The sequence below is a fragment of the Tinamus guttatus genome, unplaced genomic scaffold (genome assembly GCF_059628265.1).
Source record: "Tinamus guttatus ecotype Peru unplaced genomic scaffold, ASM5962826v1 Tinamus_guttatus_pri_ptg000010l, whole genome shotgun sequence".
Taxonomy (NCBI): Eukaryota; Metazoa; Chordata; class Aves; order Tinamiformes; family Tinamidae; genus Tinamus; species Tinamus guttatus.
The window spans coordinates 564,764-580,633 of record NW_028288544.1 but is presented as its reverse complement, the minus strand read 5'-3'; the positions used below and the strand labels follow the sequence as shown (position 1 = coordinate 580,633).

The 15,870-nt window shown below is 34.6% G+C and overlaps 1 protein-coding gene across 1 annotated transcript in view; it reads left to right on the top strand.

Moving 5' to 3' along the window:
• AK9 (adenylate kinase 9) overlaps nucleotides 1–15,870 on the top strand; it is a 58,671-nt gene that overhangs the window by 21,053 nt on the left and 21,748 nt on the right. Inside the window, 7 exon segments of the mRNA XM_088522294.1 lie at nucleotides 527–641; nucleotides 1,057–1,124; nucleotides 5,678–5,779; nucleotides 10,869–11,075; nucleotides 12,000–12,124; nucleotides 13,430–13,642; nucleotides 14,235–14,522. Of these exon segments, the coding sequence (XP_088378420.1) occupies nucleotides 527–641; nucleotides 1,057–1,124; nucleotides 5,678–5,779; nucleotides 10,869–11,075; nucleotides 12,000–12,124; nucleotides 13,430–13,642; nucleotides 14,235–14,522 (1,118 nt within the window).

The following is a 15,870-nucleotide window of genomic DNA, read 5'->3' as shown; positions in this document are numbered from 1 at the left end:
TGGCTAAAGTTGTAACTTTTGTTTTATGTCTATGCTTCCTTGAATTTAGCCATTTTGTTTTATTTCATTCTTTTTTTATCATTTGGCAATTTTGTTAATTCTTTGCTTCACACTTTTATCTCTTAAATAATGTTGTTCTATAATTTAAATTTTCACAGCACTCTGAGTCATTACTTTCTACTCCATTCCCTGAGTTTGCCTAAACTAATATAATTCCACTGCTGTAAACAGAGTTCATGCAAAAAGCCATATATTATAATACTATTTGTCAAAGTAAATAAATCCATACTGTTCCATGTAGTCAACCTGCTGCAGCAGTATAGATATGTATAGTCTATATTTTTATTTGAATTTTGTTTGTTCAGTTTTCTTTATATACATACACACAGAATAAATGCCAGAGTAACAGACCATGTAAAGAAAATGTAAGATGTAAAATGTAATGGTGCTTAAATCATTTTCATATCTCAACTTTAGTTTTATGTAGCTGTATAAAATCTAGTATTGTTCTATAATTATATTACAGGAACTTGTTTACTACACAGACTGTACTTAGCAAATAAGGATGAAATTAATGCTAAGATTTTGAAAAGACTAACAGATGAAGCATTAAAAGAGAAAGAAGAAGAAGAAGAAGAAAGGTAAAATACAGTAAATATCAGAGTTTTTAAAATGATCTCAAAAAAATCTAGCCTTACTTTGTTTTTATGGATAGGAGATATCAATCAACCTAAGTGTACAGAAGAGTACATTAAGACTGGTTCTGATGTATTTGAAATAATCCAATGTATGTTAAATTGAGAAATACCTCATATAGAACAGTCTTTGGCAACAGAAGATATTCTAGCTAATATGTGTTCATCAGCCCCAGGCTTTTTTATGATATAATAACATTTAGGAGGATAAAATATTTTCAGCTTCTGTGTGGTACAAACCAAATTATATTTCAATTCTCAACAGTGTTTTTTTCCTTATCTTTTCTTACTTTTAATATGCTTGCCGCTTGCTTCAGTAGTATTTCTACAAATCTTAAAATGAATAATCTTCTAATTACAGAAGAGAAATTCAAGAGATACTGAAATTGGAGGAAGAGGAGAAATCTCTAGAAGCTGCTGAGGAGAAAGGTAAAAGCAAGTACCATTTGACCTGTATTTTATCTTCTGATGTGTTTCAAATTGTTTAGCAATCTGATTTTAAAGCAGATTTTAATTTTGAATTCCTTTTTATATTCAGTATCTAGAAGAAATGGCTTTATATCACATGCGATTGGTCCTTTGACTGATTCATTCACCAATTTCTGTGCCATTCTTAGTTGATTAATATTTTTCTCTGCATAGTCCTCAGAAATCTTTCACTGTTGATCACCAACTCGGGTCTATCCATGGACTCTTATGTTCCAACTGTACTGAAATATTTATTGACTGTTGACCATGAAATACATGAAACTATTAATTAGCTTTGTGAAGATCTATTGGGTTGTTATTTCAGCATATCATATACTGTGGGAGGTAATTTGATTCTTTGCTCACACCACAGTATTTTGGTTGTTTCTCAATGATTAAGAAGCCATTTGCTGTCTCAAACATGAATACGGTACTTTGGTCATTGTGGATGAAATAGCTTGTGTCATCCCTTCAATCTATTTTTTAATGTTTCTTTATATGGTTCTCTCATATGCTTCTACATGGCTCTATATGGTTCTCTCATATGGTTGTATGGAGAATCACCAAAAGGGCAATTTTAGTAACCATACTTATATTTTATGGACTAGAGAATTTCAGAGAGTAAGGGTAGGCCCTTCTTAGACTCATGTACTATTTTCAGGAGGACAAGGTCACTCTCAGACTACATTTGAAATTTCTATGAAAAATAGCCTCAGAATTCCACATAAATCAACTCATCAACACATTTTTAACACTTCATGACTCTCTCATAAGCCTTTAAGTTCCATCTGTTAAGTATTCTTTGGAATAGGACTGAAGACTTTGTTCTTTTACCAAATAAATGTGTATTAAATAATTTGGCATTGTGATGTTTGTGGATGAGTCTGAAGGGCACAACTTGCTATATCCTCTCTAATAATTTTTTCAATTAACTGCTTTGAAACTTTCCACTGATCAAGATATTGGTTGGCTCTTTTCTTTCTCAGGCAGTTCTGTCAGCTGGGTTTAAGTCTAGATTTAATTGTGGTTAGTTTCAACATCCTTGAACCTCAGCAGTCAAAAAAGTTGTAAGGTTGAAGTTTCCTTTTTTGTTTCTTTAATCACTGCCTGGTTTCCTAGAAGAGTGTTGCTGTCTGACTTGGATCTGCTGCCAAGATGAAGTACCACACATATATGCCTGATTCTGCCTAACAATGGGTCTGGGAAACTTCAGAGGATCTTCTTCCTCTGCTATAGGGCCTTCTGGTTTCTCCAGGGTAGACTGAAATATCACCTAAGAGGAAACTGAAAACTGAGGTGCATGTTAGAATTCCCACTTTTTTTTTTTTTTTTGGTAATGAAATATCTTTGTCTCAGTCATAAGAGAGTGGTTTCTATCAAATAAGAATATAGCCAAGCTTAAGTTTTATATTGTTAGTATGTCTTATGAACACTGTCTCTTATGCAGTCTGGCATCTATTGTATTTCTTATTATCACATACAGGGGCCAGGGAGCCAAGACATAGTGCTGGTGGCAGTATCAGATATACCGGATTTGTTTTTATTTTTAATTAGCTAAAAATTCACTTACACTCTGAAAAAAAAACAACTTTGCAGGGCTCCTTAAATTAAATATAAACCTAAAAAAATTCTACATAAAATAGGACTCCTAAAGTTTCTATTAAAACAGGTAGCTCTTCTCCAAAGCAATGAGTTTTGAAGTAAATATAACAGGTTCTACAAAGCTAGTGTATTATCTCAAAACATAAAGTTCATCTTGGGAGTTAATATCTAATTCATATTGATCTAGGTATATCAGAATAACAACTATTAATGATAAAAGTAATATCGTCACCCACACACTTGTGCTATAAACATGTCCTTATTCAGAGGATTTAAAAAAATCATGTTTTCCTACACCTACAGTTGATTTCCATAACCAAATATTGACTCACTGAAACATTTCAGTCATGCTGTTCTTACCCTGACATCTATTTTATTTCACATGTAGCACCACTGGCACATTGACTGCAGCCTTTCTCCCATGTGATAGATTTGTAAAAACTTGAAAATATACTCCAGAATCCTAATCATGCTCTTACTATGTCTCATAAAAATAAATACTCATTACAGTAATTGCAATTTTTGAGATCTAAATAGGACACCGAAGTCACAGTAACTGCTTTAGGACTGAACATATTCAAATTCATAATATTTCTGTGTTTAAAATAAGAAAGGTTCCATTAATGAGGATATTTGACCATCTTCATATCTCTTAATGAGATCAAAAGTACATGGAGAAAGAGATTTTGGATAAATTTTTCAGAAGTATTTCATAAGTTAGGATGCTGTGTTTCAATGCTGAAAGTGTCTAATGAAAGCATCCCAAAAAATGCATTTAGTAACTCTTGCCTGCAATGTCTAGTTACAAATTGCAGTCTTGCATCTTCTTTCCCCCTTCCAATAATTGTTCCTCTTCAAACAATTATTCTGAGCTCAAATTATTATCAGGAGTTTCCAAATGCTTTAAAGTATTTTTTCAGTAGCACAAATATGCATCTCTTATGCAATAAGAACCATAGGAAATGGTTATATGACATATTTCAGGCATTGTAGAGGAGTTATACAATTTCAGATAGATCTGTAAATTCATTCCAATCTTTTTGAGGTAAAACTTGGAGTATTCCTTTCCTGCAATGTTTTAGCAATAAAATATCCTATACAATCACCCCACTGAATCAAACAGTTGCTATAGTTTAAGACATTTTTTCTGTTCTTTAGCTGCCAACCCTGCTTTTCTGCCAGGAATTACCTGCTTCCTATTACAGATTCAGCAGGAGTAAATGTGTGCCTTTGCTTCAAGCACCACAACTATGCCTGGTGTGATGGTGTAAGCCCTTCTTCACTGCTCTCCTTTCTACCACTCTTCTTCCTTGGACACTAGACTCCAACAGGGAATAGATTTACAGCTGGATTTGATAATTCCAGTTTCCAGATAATCCCATGCTTCCAGATAATCCCAGCTTCTTTCAGAGCTATTATGATCAGTAATTCCTAAAAACTCTTAAATATTCCTTTTCTCATATTGCACACAATGGACAGCTGAATCAATATCCATATTTTTAAGTTCCTATTTTATGTTGTTGCTTCATTTTTGTCTTCATGTTAAATTCAGTGAGACATTTTAAACAACATCAAAAAAAAACTATGTAATAATAATTAAAACTATGGTATATTTTAGTATGTTTTCTCTCTAGTCTCTCAGGAGAAATGCTCTTTGGAATCAATTGTAATTATAACATTTACCTGTCAGTTGATATGTGCCTGATCATACAGCCTCTAAATATATTTCCTTTGTTTTTGCTGACTGACTTGTATGCTGAGTTGTGTTTCTCTACCTCTAATTGGAAACTTTTCTACAAGTCGAGATTGAACAAGAGGAATTTATTCATCAGCAGGCAGGGGTTTACTTATATGAAAGACTTCAGAGCAGTCTTGGAAGTGATACCAACTTCACAGAAAGAGTTTGTTCAGCTTTTGAGCAGTGTTTTATGGTCTTTGTATTCTCTTTTTCCGATCTTCTTCATAAGCCAGATATGATAATTACATTCTAATATCTATAATCATGGTATTTTTCTCAAATAAAATTGACACTGTGAAACAAGAAGTATTCTAATTCTCTTTGTCTCACTTTCAGTGAATTAAAGGCTAAAGCATATTGGATTAATATAGCTATACTGTCATTAAGATGTCATATGTCATATTGTATATCATACTGTAGTTGGTCTTAAAATATGTTTGGGACAATGTGCAGTACCTGAAAACTCCTTGTTTGCTGGTGGTCATATATAGGTTTTGCAGAATGATCCAAAAGTATTTCCTGGCCTGCCTCAGGAGGAGCGTTCCAGCAGGTCAAGGGAGGGGATCCTGCCCCTTTACTCAGCTCTGGTGAGGCCGCACCTGGAGTATTGGGTGCACTTCTGGGTTCCCAGTACAAGAAGGATGTGGAGCTTCCAGAGACGGTCCAGCATAGGGCCATGAAGATGATTAAGGGCATCTATCGTATGCTATCGGAAAGACTAAGCGAGCTGGGCCTGTTCAGCCTGGAGAAAAGAAGGCTGAGACGGGATCTGATCAACATGTTCATGTAAATGAGGGGTGATTGTAGGGAGGATAGGGCCACGCTCTTCTCTGTGGTGGCCTGTGACAGGACGAGGGGTAATGGAACACAGGAAGGGGGAAACACAGGAAGTTTCACCTCCATGTGAGGAATCACTTCTTTCCTGTGAGGGTGACAGAGCCCTGGAACAGGCTGCCCAGAGAGGTTGTGGAGTCTCCTTCTCTGGAGATCTTGCAAACCCGCCTGGATGCACCCTGTGCCACATGCTCTGGGTGTCCCTGCTGGGCAGGAAGGGACTACAGGTCCCTTCCAACCTTAACCATGCTGTGATTCTGTAATTTTTTATTTCTGTAGTGCTTCTGTCATCCCTCAATTGTATTGCTAAAGTTATTCATGATTATACTTGTGCCCACAGAAGTTGAAGACCACGATGAGCAGCCTCTGCCTGAAAACCAACAATTATCTGAGAGACACTCCAGTGATTCTTCTGGTTATAAAGAAGAATCTAAACCAACAGGTTAGACTTGGAGGATATATAATGTCTCTTACTTGCTACTTATCAATAATTCTACGTCTTTCTTTTCTGCAAATTTTTATGATGTCAAAATTGATTGTGAATATCATTCCTTATTTATGTTTTACTTATATTATAGACTTACAGAAGTCTATAATAGGATAGTTAGAGTCAAGTTATTTAATTAAAGGGATGTTTATATTTCATGTTAAAAACAACAGACAAGATATTTACACTGATATTTAACATCTCTGTTTCCAATAGGAAGTACTACTAGGTGTAGTCTAAATGACAAACTAATGTGTACAGGGATCTATGCAAAAAATAATAAAATAAAACGAGTGTTCCTCATTATCTTTGGACCTTTCAACTTCTTGTATTGAGAAATCTATGAGCACTTACTGCAGGACGAAGTGATAATTGAGGGAAATCAGAAAAAAATAGAATCACTTTCATAGATTGTGACAAAAATAACAAGTGAATGACAAATAGCTAAAATAATGAAAAAATGAGGAAAAATAAAATTGCAGTATTCACAAATATCTGTAGATGATTTTAACAAATCTGAGTGCCACAGAAGCAAAAATATCTGAATGAAAATGGATAAAGAAATAATTATTTGGCACCATGTTCTAAAAGCTTTACTTTATTAAAATGATATTTGTGGGATAAGGTAGTAGCAACATAGTGGTAATTTCAGATCAGAAATGATTAGTCCACTCCCTGAGGCAAGAGAGCTTGATGAAAATGGGAATGAATGATTTTGAAACGTGGATGTAAAGAAACAAAATATGACCTGTATCTTTTTAGTCACTCATTGTCCTGCTAACAGCTTGCTAGTTTTCTTCTTTCTGGTAAGAGGGAAAATTCTGCAGGACGTGGAAACACGAGTTAATTAAAAGAAATCCCAGGATGGCCTTGTGTCAAAAAGCACTTTGAAGGCAACTCATCTTTAGTAAAGATAGACCACTTCATATGAATTTTACCTTCTATTTGTTAATATTTTTACCATATGTTACAAATGTAACAATAGAAATGTAAGTCCAAATGAGAAATAAATATCATTTTACCATGAAACATTTAATTTTAAAGAGAAATTTGTTAAATATACACATTTTAAAGTTTTTTGTATCTTCTCAATCTTTTTAGGTTGCAAAGAATCAATTTAATCTGTAGACAAAATTGCATTTTATTCCAAACTAAATACATCAGTACCCATGATATAAGCTTGTCTATCAAGTACATTTCTTTAGAACTTTCTGAAAATTTTTTGTCAGCATGTATCTATCAGTAACTAGCAAAGAGTTTGTTTTAAACAGTCCACAAGTTATTTGCAGAAAAAAAAAAGAAAAAAAGAAATGGAACGTTCAAACTGAAGTACATATCAATTACAGGGAATAAAAATGTCACTGTTATCCCTCATTTGCTCTTTATTTATTTTATCAAACCCTTATCAAACCCTTAATGAAGAAGACATTCTGGCTGCTGGTCTTTCTGTCTCCACTTCGTCGGGATTTAAGAGGAACAGGAAAAATGTCTTCATCTTACTTTGCTGTTGAATATGGGTTGAGTGCAGAAAAGTCATATAAGAGCATTTAAAAATATATGTTAAAGCCTTTCTCCCACATCAGTTCACTCAGATAATGTGGGGGCAGAAAGCCTCTGAGAAGTGTTTGTCTCTATGGTAACTACACTCAGTAAAAGCAAAGAAGACACAAAGCAAAATAATATGAGAGGCTGCCATGGAGGCATTCCCTGTGAAAAGATGCAGATTTAGGGATGTGTGGGATTGTCTCATACAACCCCTGCTATAAGGATTGACAACTAGTAAATTAGTCCTCTGAAGAGAATTTGTTTGGATTTTTGAATCCATTTATTTTTAATCATTGCTGCCTTTTCAATATATTTTTCTTGGCTGTATTTATTGTTCCTTTAAAAATCTTCTTTCACAGTGTATCACCTGTGAAGCAGAGTATAACTGACTCCTAAGTAATAGGAAAGGTATAGTTGTGTTATTTTCAATATTGTTTTTCCATGAAACCCAGCTAAAAATATAACAAATACCATATAGGCAATCTTTTTATCATGGTGAGGTTCAAATACCTGAACCAAACTAAAATAGAATTTGCTTTGTCTGCTTAGGAACTCTTTTCCCTCTTCTCTCATAAGGATGTAATATTCTTTTTCTTTTGTTGGCTTTCCTTCTTTCAAATGTTTCTCCAGCTTACTTAGGCCTATGTAATTATTTTTTAAAAAATAGCCTACATCAGCATGCAGTAACAGCTGCTGAAAAACTTTCTTTATGCAAGAAAATTCTCCAGCAGAAGTAATCTAATTGAATTTTGTGCTTACAATAGAGAAACAAGGCTGGAGCATGTGCTTGTCCATCATTTCTTAAACACAGTTTATTAAAAAGATGTAACATTAGTTGTGAGTATTTTTGAGATTAAGGTTCATGTGGAAACACTCTTTTCAAACTTTTAGGGGTGGATTTGTTACTATGTACAATGCATTTTCTCAGCTGCTGTCAGATTTTGATTTAAATTTCTGCCTATGTATTTCCAAAGTTTCAGAGCTGAGAGGTTTTTAAAGGGCAGGACCATAAACGATGATCTGCAGAATGCTGGATGCAGGCAGCACACATTTCCATCTTCAGTACATGTCTACTTGGAAAAGGTCTGTTGTTCACAAGGCAGGACATGTGATTTCTACCATGTGAACGTGCCAAGGATAACACGTGCAAAAAGCAGTTAGAGTAAGCTGGTTAATGTACTCTTTGCTTATTTTCTCAAAATCTGTGCTTATAATGGAACCATGGTTGCACAAGTGCTACCCAAATTTATGCAGGTTTTACCTAGCTATGTCTCTGTTTCATTTGTAATACTTTGCTGCAGAATGCAAAATAATTAATTTTGGCATTTACATAATATACTTGAATGTACATAAACAGATAGGTTGTTCCTATTTAGAATCACAGAATGAGACATACAAGGCATCAAGGCTTTCTTTTTTAGTGTTACCTCTCTCCTTTTTAGGTGTAGGATGTAAGGAAAAATGGTAGCAATGAGCCTTTTTGGGAAAAATCATTAGAAGATCACTGGCATATGCTAAACCTGTTGTTGCTTGTGTCAAAGGCTGTTCCTGTTCTTTCAAAGTGAAAGCAAGCCAGACAAAAAGAGGAAGAGAAAATTATAGCTAAGTAGAAAATCACTCTGTCCCTTGTGCAAGCTCAATATTACATCTTCGTTTTTGGCAAAAGACAAGCACAGCAGACACTCTAAATCCCACCAAACTTATACTAATATCAGGCCATTGAAGTCATTGCTCTCAACTGCTTTTCTGGCTGTGATTTGAAGGCAGTGATGTCAGGCTTATTAAGCAGAACACAAAAGAATAATGATATGAAAAAGAAGAAAATCAGTGTTGAAAATGATACGTGGGCAGGGAATGGGAATAGAATCAACCACACACATTTCTGTCTGCTGGAGACTGTTCTTGATTTAGTAAGAACAAGGAGCTGGTGATATTATTGAGGCACCTCTGTGCTTTCTTCTACATGAGACATCTTTATACCAGGACTTTAAGGGCCTAGGAATATCCAAATAGATCCTAACTGCAGCCATAAGAACTGATGAGTTATCTTTCTCATTTTCTTTTGATGTACCCTGCTGACAATATCAAGTTCCTCCTCATTAGGTTCCAAGTCATTTCCCTCTGGCTTTTTCAGGAACGTGAATGGTGGTAGAAGCAGCTATCCCTTGGGTTTTGGTCAGTAAGCACACCAACACTTTTTGCGTGGTAGTACATAACCAGTTTTCTCATGCTTGTCATGAGTAGGATCTGCAAATTTCTTATTTAGATGACCGCATTCTTTCAATCTCTAATTTGGTTTACTTTTTGTGAGGCGGTGTTATGAAACAGGTTTGTACTTTTCTGATCTTAAACAACTGACAGTTGGCAATTTATATTTTTGCACAACACACCTTATGAGATAGTCTCTTCTTTCTCGTACTCATAAAACAAGTTATTGTTATGCAGCAATGCCTTCATTAAGGCAAACATTTTTGTGAGAGTTTCTCAGTCCAAATATTGGTCATGTGAAGCCATGATACATATTTTTTGTTTTACTTTATTTCCATTTACGCATTTGATTATTATTATTACACAGTTACAATATTATGTCACTTACAAAAACAGTCCTTGTTCTGCAGTGTATTGGCTGGGGCATTAGATCCACAATCTTTTATTTTCTTTGTATGTCTATGAATGATTTCCAGTGTCCAGAGAAAAGGGTTACACTTCTGCCTCTTACTTAGTACTTACAATTATACCACACACACCTGCATCTGCAGCACCTCATAGCACCAGTATATGGCCTTTGTAGGTCACTGGGATAGATACAGGTCATGTCTCCACATGCCTTGGTCTGCAAAAGGGAGTGTATTCTCCCCATAAGCATATGCCTGAGAAACTGCAGCGGGAACATCACACAAATCACACTCCAAGGCTGTTCCTGCTTGTAGGGCTTCGCCGGAAGTGTAAGAGAAACCTATGGATAGCACAGTGACTTTCAAGATGATGCAACTCCTCTGTTTTTGGGAGGTAACTTCCCAGTCAACAGTTGCAAATTCTCTCTGCGTTCACTAGGATAAATAGGGGCAATATCTGTTTCATCGAGGAAAGTGCATTTTATGGTCATTTCACTATGCTGATTCATTTGGCTGTGAAGAATGGAAATTATCAACAGATTACTCAATCAAAATGGAAATTATTAGTATTTAAAAACAATAAAATTGAAGAACTACCAATAGGCCTTTAAAGCATTATTTGTTTAGTTGCTTGGTTTAGTTAAATAACTGGTTCTTTTCTGTTTTCCTGGAGAAGCAATAATATGTACTATGTCAATATGATGAACTTGGCATTTGCAAAATCTTATTGTAAAATAGTAATTGAATAATTACAAGGGGAGAAAAAGAAGCTGAATATCAAAAATTGTCCCACCACATTTGAGAACAATTAAAATGTAGGGGTAATTTTTCCATGCAGAATGTTTTAGACTAACATTGTCTTCTAAATACAATTTGGTTTTCAGAAATCACACTACCCGAGTTTCCAGAGGATGGTTTCCCAGATGTACCAGAAATGAAAGTAGTTAAAACGAAGATTGACCTTTTCATGCATGACTGGCAAACAGTGGAGTCAGGAATCAGTGATTCACCTCTGGTTCAAGTTGCTGTTCTAGAGATTGCTGAGCAAAGCCCAGAAAGTCTACTTGACCAGATCGTCCTGGTCATGGAAAGTAAGTAGTGCCATTTGTGATCTGCACTGAACCTACTCAGAAGGATTTTGTAGAGCTTGTCTTATGAATGTATTGGGGTGGGGAGGAGTATGTTGACTTCTAAATCACTCACATCAGGTGGGAGCAGAGCACACTGCATTCTGTGGGTGATCTAAAAAGGACTCCAACAGCCTAGCTAAATATTATATAAAATAGTGAGTTAAATGTATATTTTTAAAAAATATTAACTATAAAAATGTGCATATGATAGTTCCTTAAGCTTTTTGACCGCACATTTTTTGTCATTTACTCTATCTGTTTGTGTAATGAAAGTTCACTCGTGTACAATATTCATCGAAGCCAGTGAGTCTTTCAGGATGTGTAATGATCCACCCACTTGCACAGATTGTGTTTAAGAGAGGGTTTTTAGAGTATTAAGATTTTTCAGCAAATATTTGCCTGCGCTCAAATCTCTAACAATTCTAATTATCAAATAAATAATATTAATAACATGTTTTGCTATAATTATGCTGATGCAAGTATTTTATTAACCAAAATGAATATTATGCTACCTTTATAATCAAATAAAAATTGACTAATAATTTGTTTAAAAGATTTTCTCCAGTGAATAACATGAAAAACACTGTTGCAAGCATAATGCCAATATCTTTATGTGTCTGTATAATCCTTTTTCACTAGGAATACTGCTTGAAAATATCGATTTACTCCAGTTAAAAAACAAACCAGTAAATATTCAGCTTTGGGGGAAATCACTCTATTAATGTAACAACCTGGAAAACAGTTTGTTTTATGTGTAGGGGAAGTGCAGTATACACTTGACATGATTTGCTTTCACACATGTGCTTACTTTTATGAGCAAAGAAAATATATTTTTTACATACCCAAATGAAAAACACTGAAACAGAAAAAAAAATCCCTTTTCAGAACCTTTTAAGTATCATGGTTGGGTGTTAGCTGCTGAAGACTTAGATGAGGAAGCAGAAGACCTGGCTGCTGAAGTAGAAGCTGAAGAAGAAAATGAAACTGAGGAAGAGGAAAATGAAGATGAAGTAAGCGTATTGGCTTTGTTCATTTATGATTTTAATTTAACTCACTTATTTTCAGTTTGAACATAGCCTCAGATAAAGTAGATTTTGTAGACGATTTTGTGTGATCCAGCATATGCTTAAGAAACATGTATCATATTTCTATGTTCTGGCTGTTAATAGTTCTATTCCAGCAGGAAGCTTTACTTCATGCTGGTAGAGACAATGACTGTAGTTAGTTTGGTGAGATAATGAGGGAGGAGATATCAGGAAGACATACAATTAGATCTAACTTGACTTCTCCCAAATTAGTATTACTAGGAGAGCAGGCCCAATGCCACATTTCACTTTTCAGATTACCACTAGACCACATGCCTAGATATACTTCTTTATGAATTTTTCCTTAAGTTAGTAGGAAATAGTGTGTAGCAATGACAAATGAAGTCGTATTGTTAGCCAAATAATTTTGGCAAACAGCATTAGATATAAAAAATATTATCTGATCATCTACTGAAACCACATGACACTCTGTATCTTCAAACTTACAATCCTAAAAACAAGTTTGGACTCCTAGGAAATGGTATGCCATTTGTGAACTACATTCTTCATTAGTGAGAGACGAATTATTCCCTGCATTAAAATATGCTAAACTCCACTTCTTCTCCAATAAAATGTAAAAGGCAAAGGTGATCCGTGTTTCCTTCAACCAACAAGCAGAAAATACAGAGTAGAAGTCTTAATGCGTAGTCCCCTGTGTCATCTCAACTACTGATAATTTGCAAGCATCCATTTAAATGAAAATGAAGGTCTAGCTTCACCATTCTTTTGTTTTTATCCTACTCAGGAAGATGGCTACCCTAAAACTGATGAGCATGCAATACACATACACTGCACTGGAATAGTATTAAATAGATACTTACATTATTTTAATTAGATATATGATCTGATTTTATAATGCTCATTGCCTTTTCTGAAGAGATCTTCTTTTTTCTCCACATTTAGAAGTAAGAGGAAGTATATTTTAAGAACAAGAGTAGGAAAGCTTTTTATTATAGATATTTCAAGCCGTTAGACAGAATTGCATCTTCTAACTTCTAAGGAAGTTCTTTAATTTCATAATTTAGAAATGTAGTTTGCATTCTAACACAGAAGTCATTTTTTTTGGACCTGTGTGTAATAGAAAGAAATAATATGAGAAATAGTAAAAGACACTTAAAATGTAAATTGTTTTGAGGATACCTTTCTGATTCAGTATTTCATCATCATATTCAATATTGTGTTTTTCTACATAATTCAAACAGTTCTCAGAATTTTTCAAAAACTTTTCAGGAAGAAGAAAAACGGATTGAGAAGAAAAGGCACATGGGAGACACAAAACACTTTTGTCCAGTCAGTCTGAAAGAGAATTTCGTCCTTTACCCAGGACTCTCTGAACATGCAGCTAAATATCAAGAAAAGATTTATTATTTTTCAACTTCTGAGAACAGAGATAAGTTTCTGGAGAACCCTGAGAAGTATGTGGCTCACAAGGAACCAATACAGGTCAGAATCTTTAAAAATGAAGTAGACTGATAACAACAGATTAAAGTCACTACCTTCCATTGCTCATTGTAGTAATGTATTATTTCTGATTTTATTTTCTAAGTAGAGATACGTATACCAGGCAAGCCCCTGAAGGACCTTTCTTCCCTAATGACTTTATAGTGTACATTTAAATTAACACACTGAATGAAGCATGCAGATAAAGCAGAAAAGATGGAAGATGCTAAAAGTTCAATAATCATGGGAAGCAACAACAATTAACAAATGACAAATATTGTTATTTTTACTATTTTAACACTTTTTTTCATTAACGAAGGAAAGGTAAGGGATGTGTAGATTTACCAGGATTGTATAGTAGGCTTTCATTTTTACCTACTGGCAACACCCGTTGTAGTGTATTTGTTCAATATTTCCAGAGAGCGGGTAGTCTATTTGAAACACTAGTGAGGACCTGGAACACTTAAAATGCAAAATGACTGTTCTTGAGGTGATCTTTATAACAATATTCTTGAATTGAAAAAAAATAAAATAACAAGTAGAAGAAGCATAGCAGAGTCCAAATTGTTATTATTATTCTTTTTTTCCCCTACAGGCACCTCCCTTAAGAGTGTGCTTACTGGGGACTCATGGAGCAGGTAAAACTACTTGTGCACGATGGGTAGCAGATAAAATGGGCCTTTTCCATATTCAGTTTGAAGAATATCTACAAGAAATAATGATACGCAAAACTAAAAAGAAGGTTGGGCCTGATTTTGATGAAGAACCTGAAGAAGATGACAGCAAAATAGCAGCTCTTTCACAGGAACTGGGAGACTTCTCTTTGACTATGACTGGAACTAAAATTGAACCTGAACGTGAATCTGAAAAGAAAAGAGAACAGGTAATAATAGATTTTTATTGTGCCCACACATAAAAAAACCATTTTTTAGGCCAGCATAGCAACTTCCAATAAAATTCTGGCTTGTTTAAAAATTGTTTGTGTTAAATTGTTAACTTGAAAAATTGGGAATAACACTTTTTTTCCAGTAAAATAATGTACTTCCTGACAACACTTTCTTGTGAGTGCCATAAGCATTCTCCAAAACATTTCCTAGAATTAAAAACATGTATTTATTTTTAAATTAGTACAGATAGTTGCTAAAAAGGGCAAAGGAAGAAGATATTAGAAAAACAAAGTTCAGAGTAATAATGAGAAGGTTTAGTTTTCTTCAAGTATTTATTTACATGGCTTCAATCTGATGCACATAGACCAATTACATGGGAGTTTAGAAATGTTCACCAGCAGTGCTCTCTGCAATCTCTTGGGACAAAAATGATAGATGGAATCTACTAGCCCTTTGGTCTGATCATCCCTTGTTAAGGAATGAGAAATATTCAGTGTTCGTAACAGGATAAGCTAGTAACTCTTTTATATTCACTCACATTCATGAATACATTTGTTTAAGAAGCAAAGCTACACAATTAGGAAGTTAAAAATGCATTCTTACAATATATGTACAGATACTCGTAAGTCCACTAAACTGTTAATTTTCTCATGGGATCAGAGACAAGGAAATCGGAGATTTACAAAATGAACTGCAGATTGTATCAGAAGAACATATACTATCAGTAAATGGATTACTATATACTACATACACATTGACGGTATACTGGATTTAATTTGATGACAGCGTAAGTTAACTCAGCAGAAAATTTTATCAAATAGTGATAATGAAAATGTGTAGATCAGTTCCACAGAGCTCATATATTTTCTCCCAGTGTCAACTTCAGAAACAATTACCCAGGTTGAACAGGAAGTTCTTAAATCCTTATTTAAACACCTGGTTTCCATCTTCTGGAGATGGCAGGACTTTTTTTTAAAAAAATACCATGTACCATGAACAACATCTACACATACTCAAGGAAGAAAAAGAGTTACTGACTATGCTACTGACAGGAATTGATTTTTTATTAAGATAATATCTGGGACCTGAAAGACAGAAGGACCTGCTTTCCTTCCTCCCAGGCTTTCATGTGAATTTAACATGGAGAAGGAACTGAGGACAGTGCCCAAACTATTCTGTTCATGCCCTTAGGAGCAGGATCATAAGGACATGCAATATTCTTGTGTTCCTAACAAGCAGTGTTTTTAAGTGAAAATCTTCCTATCTGAAAGCCTCCCATGCCTCAAGTGTGTTGATGAAACAGTTACTGGAAGGTAGTAGCATTATTAAACATAAAACTCATAA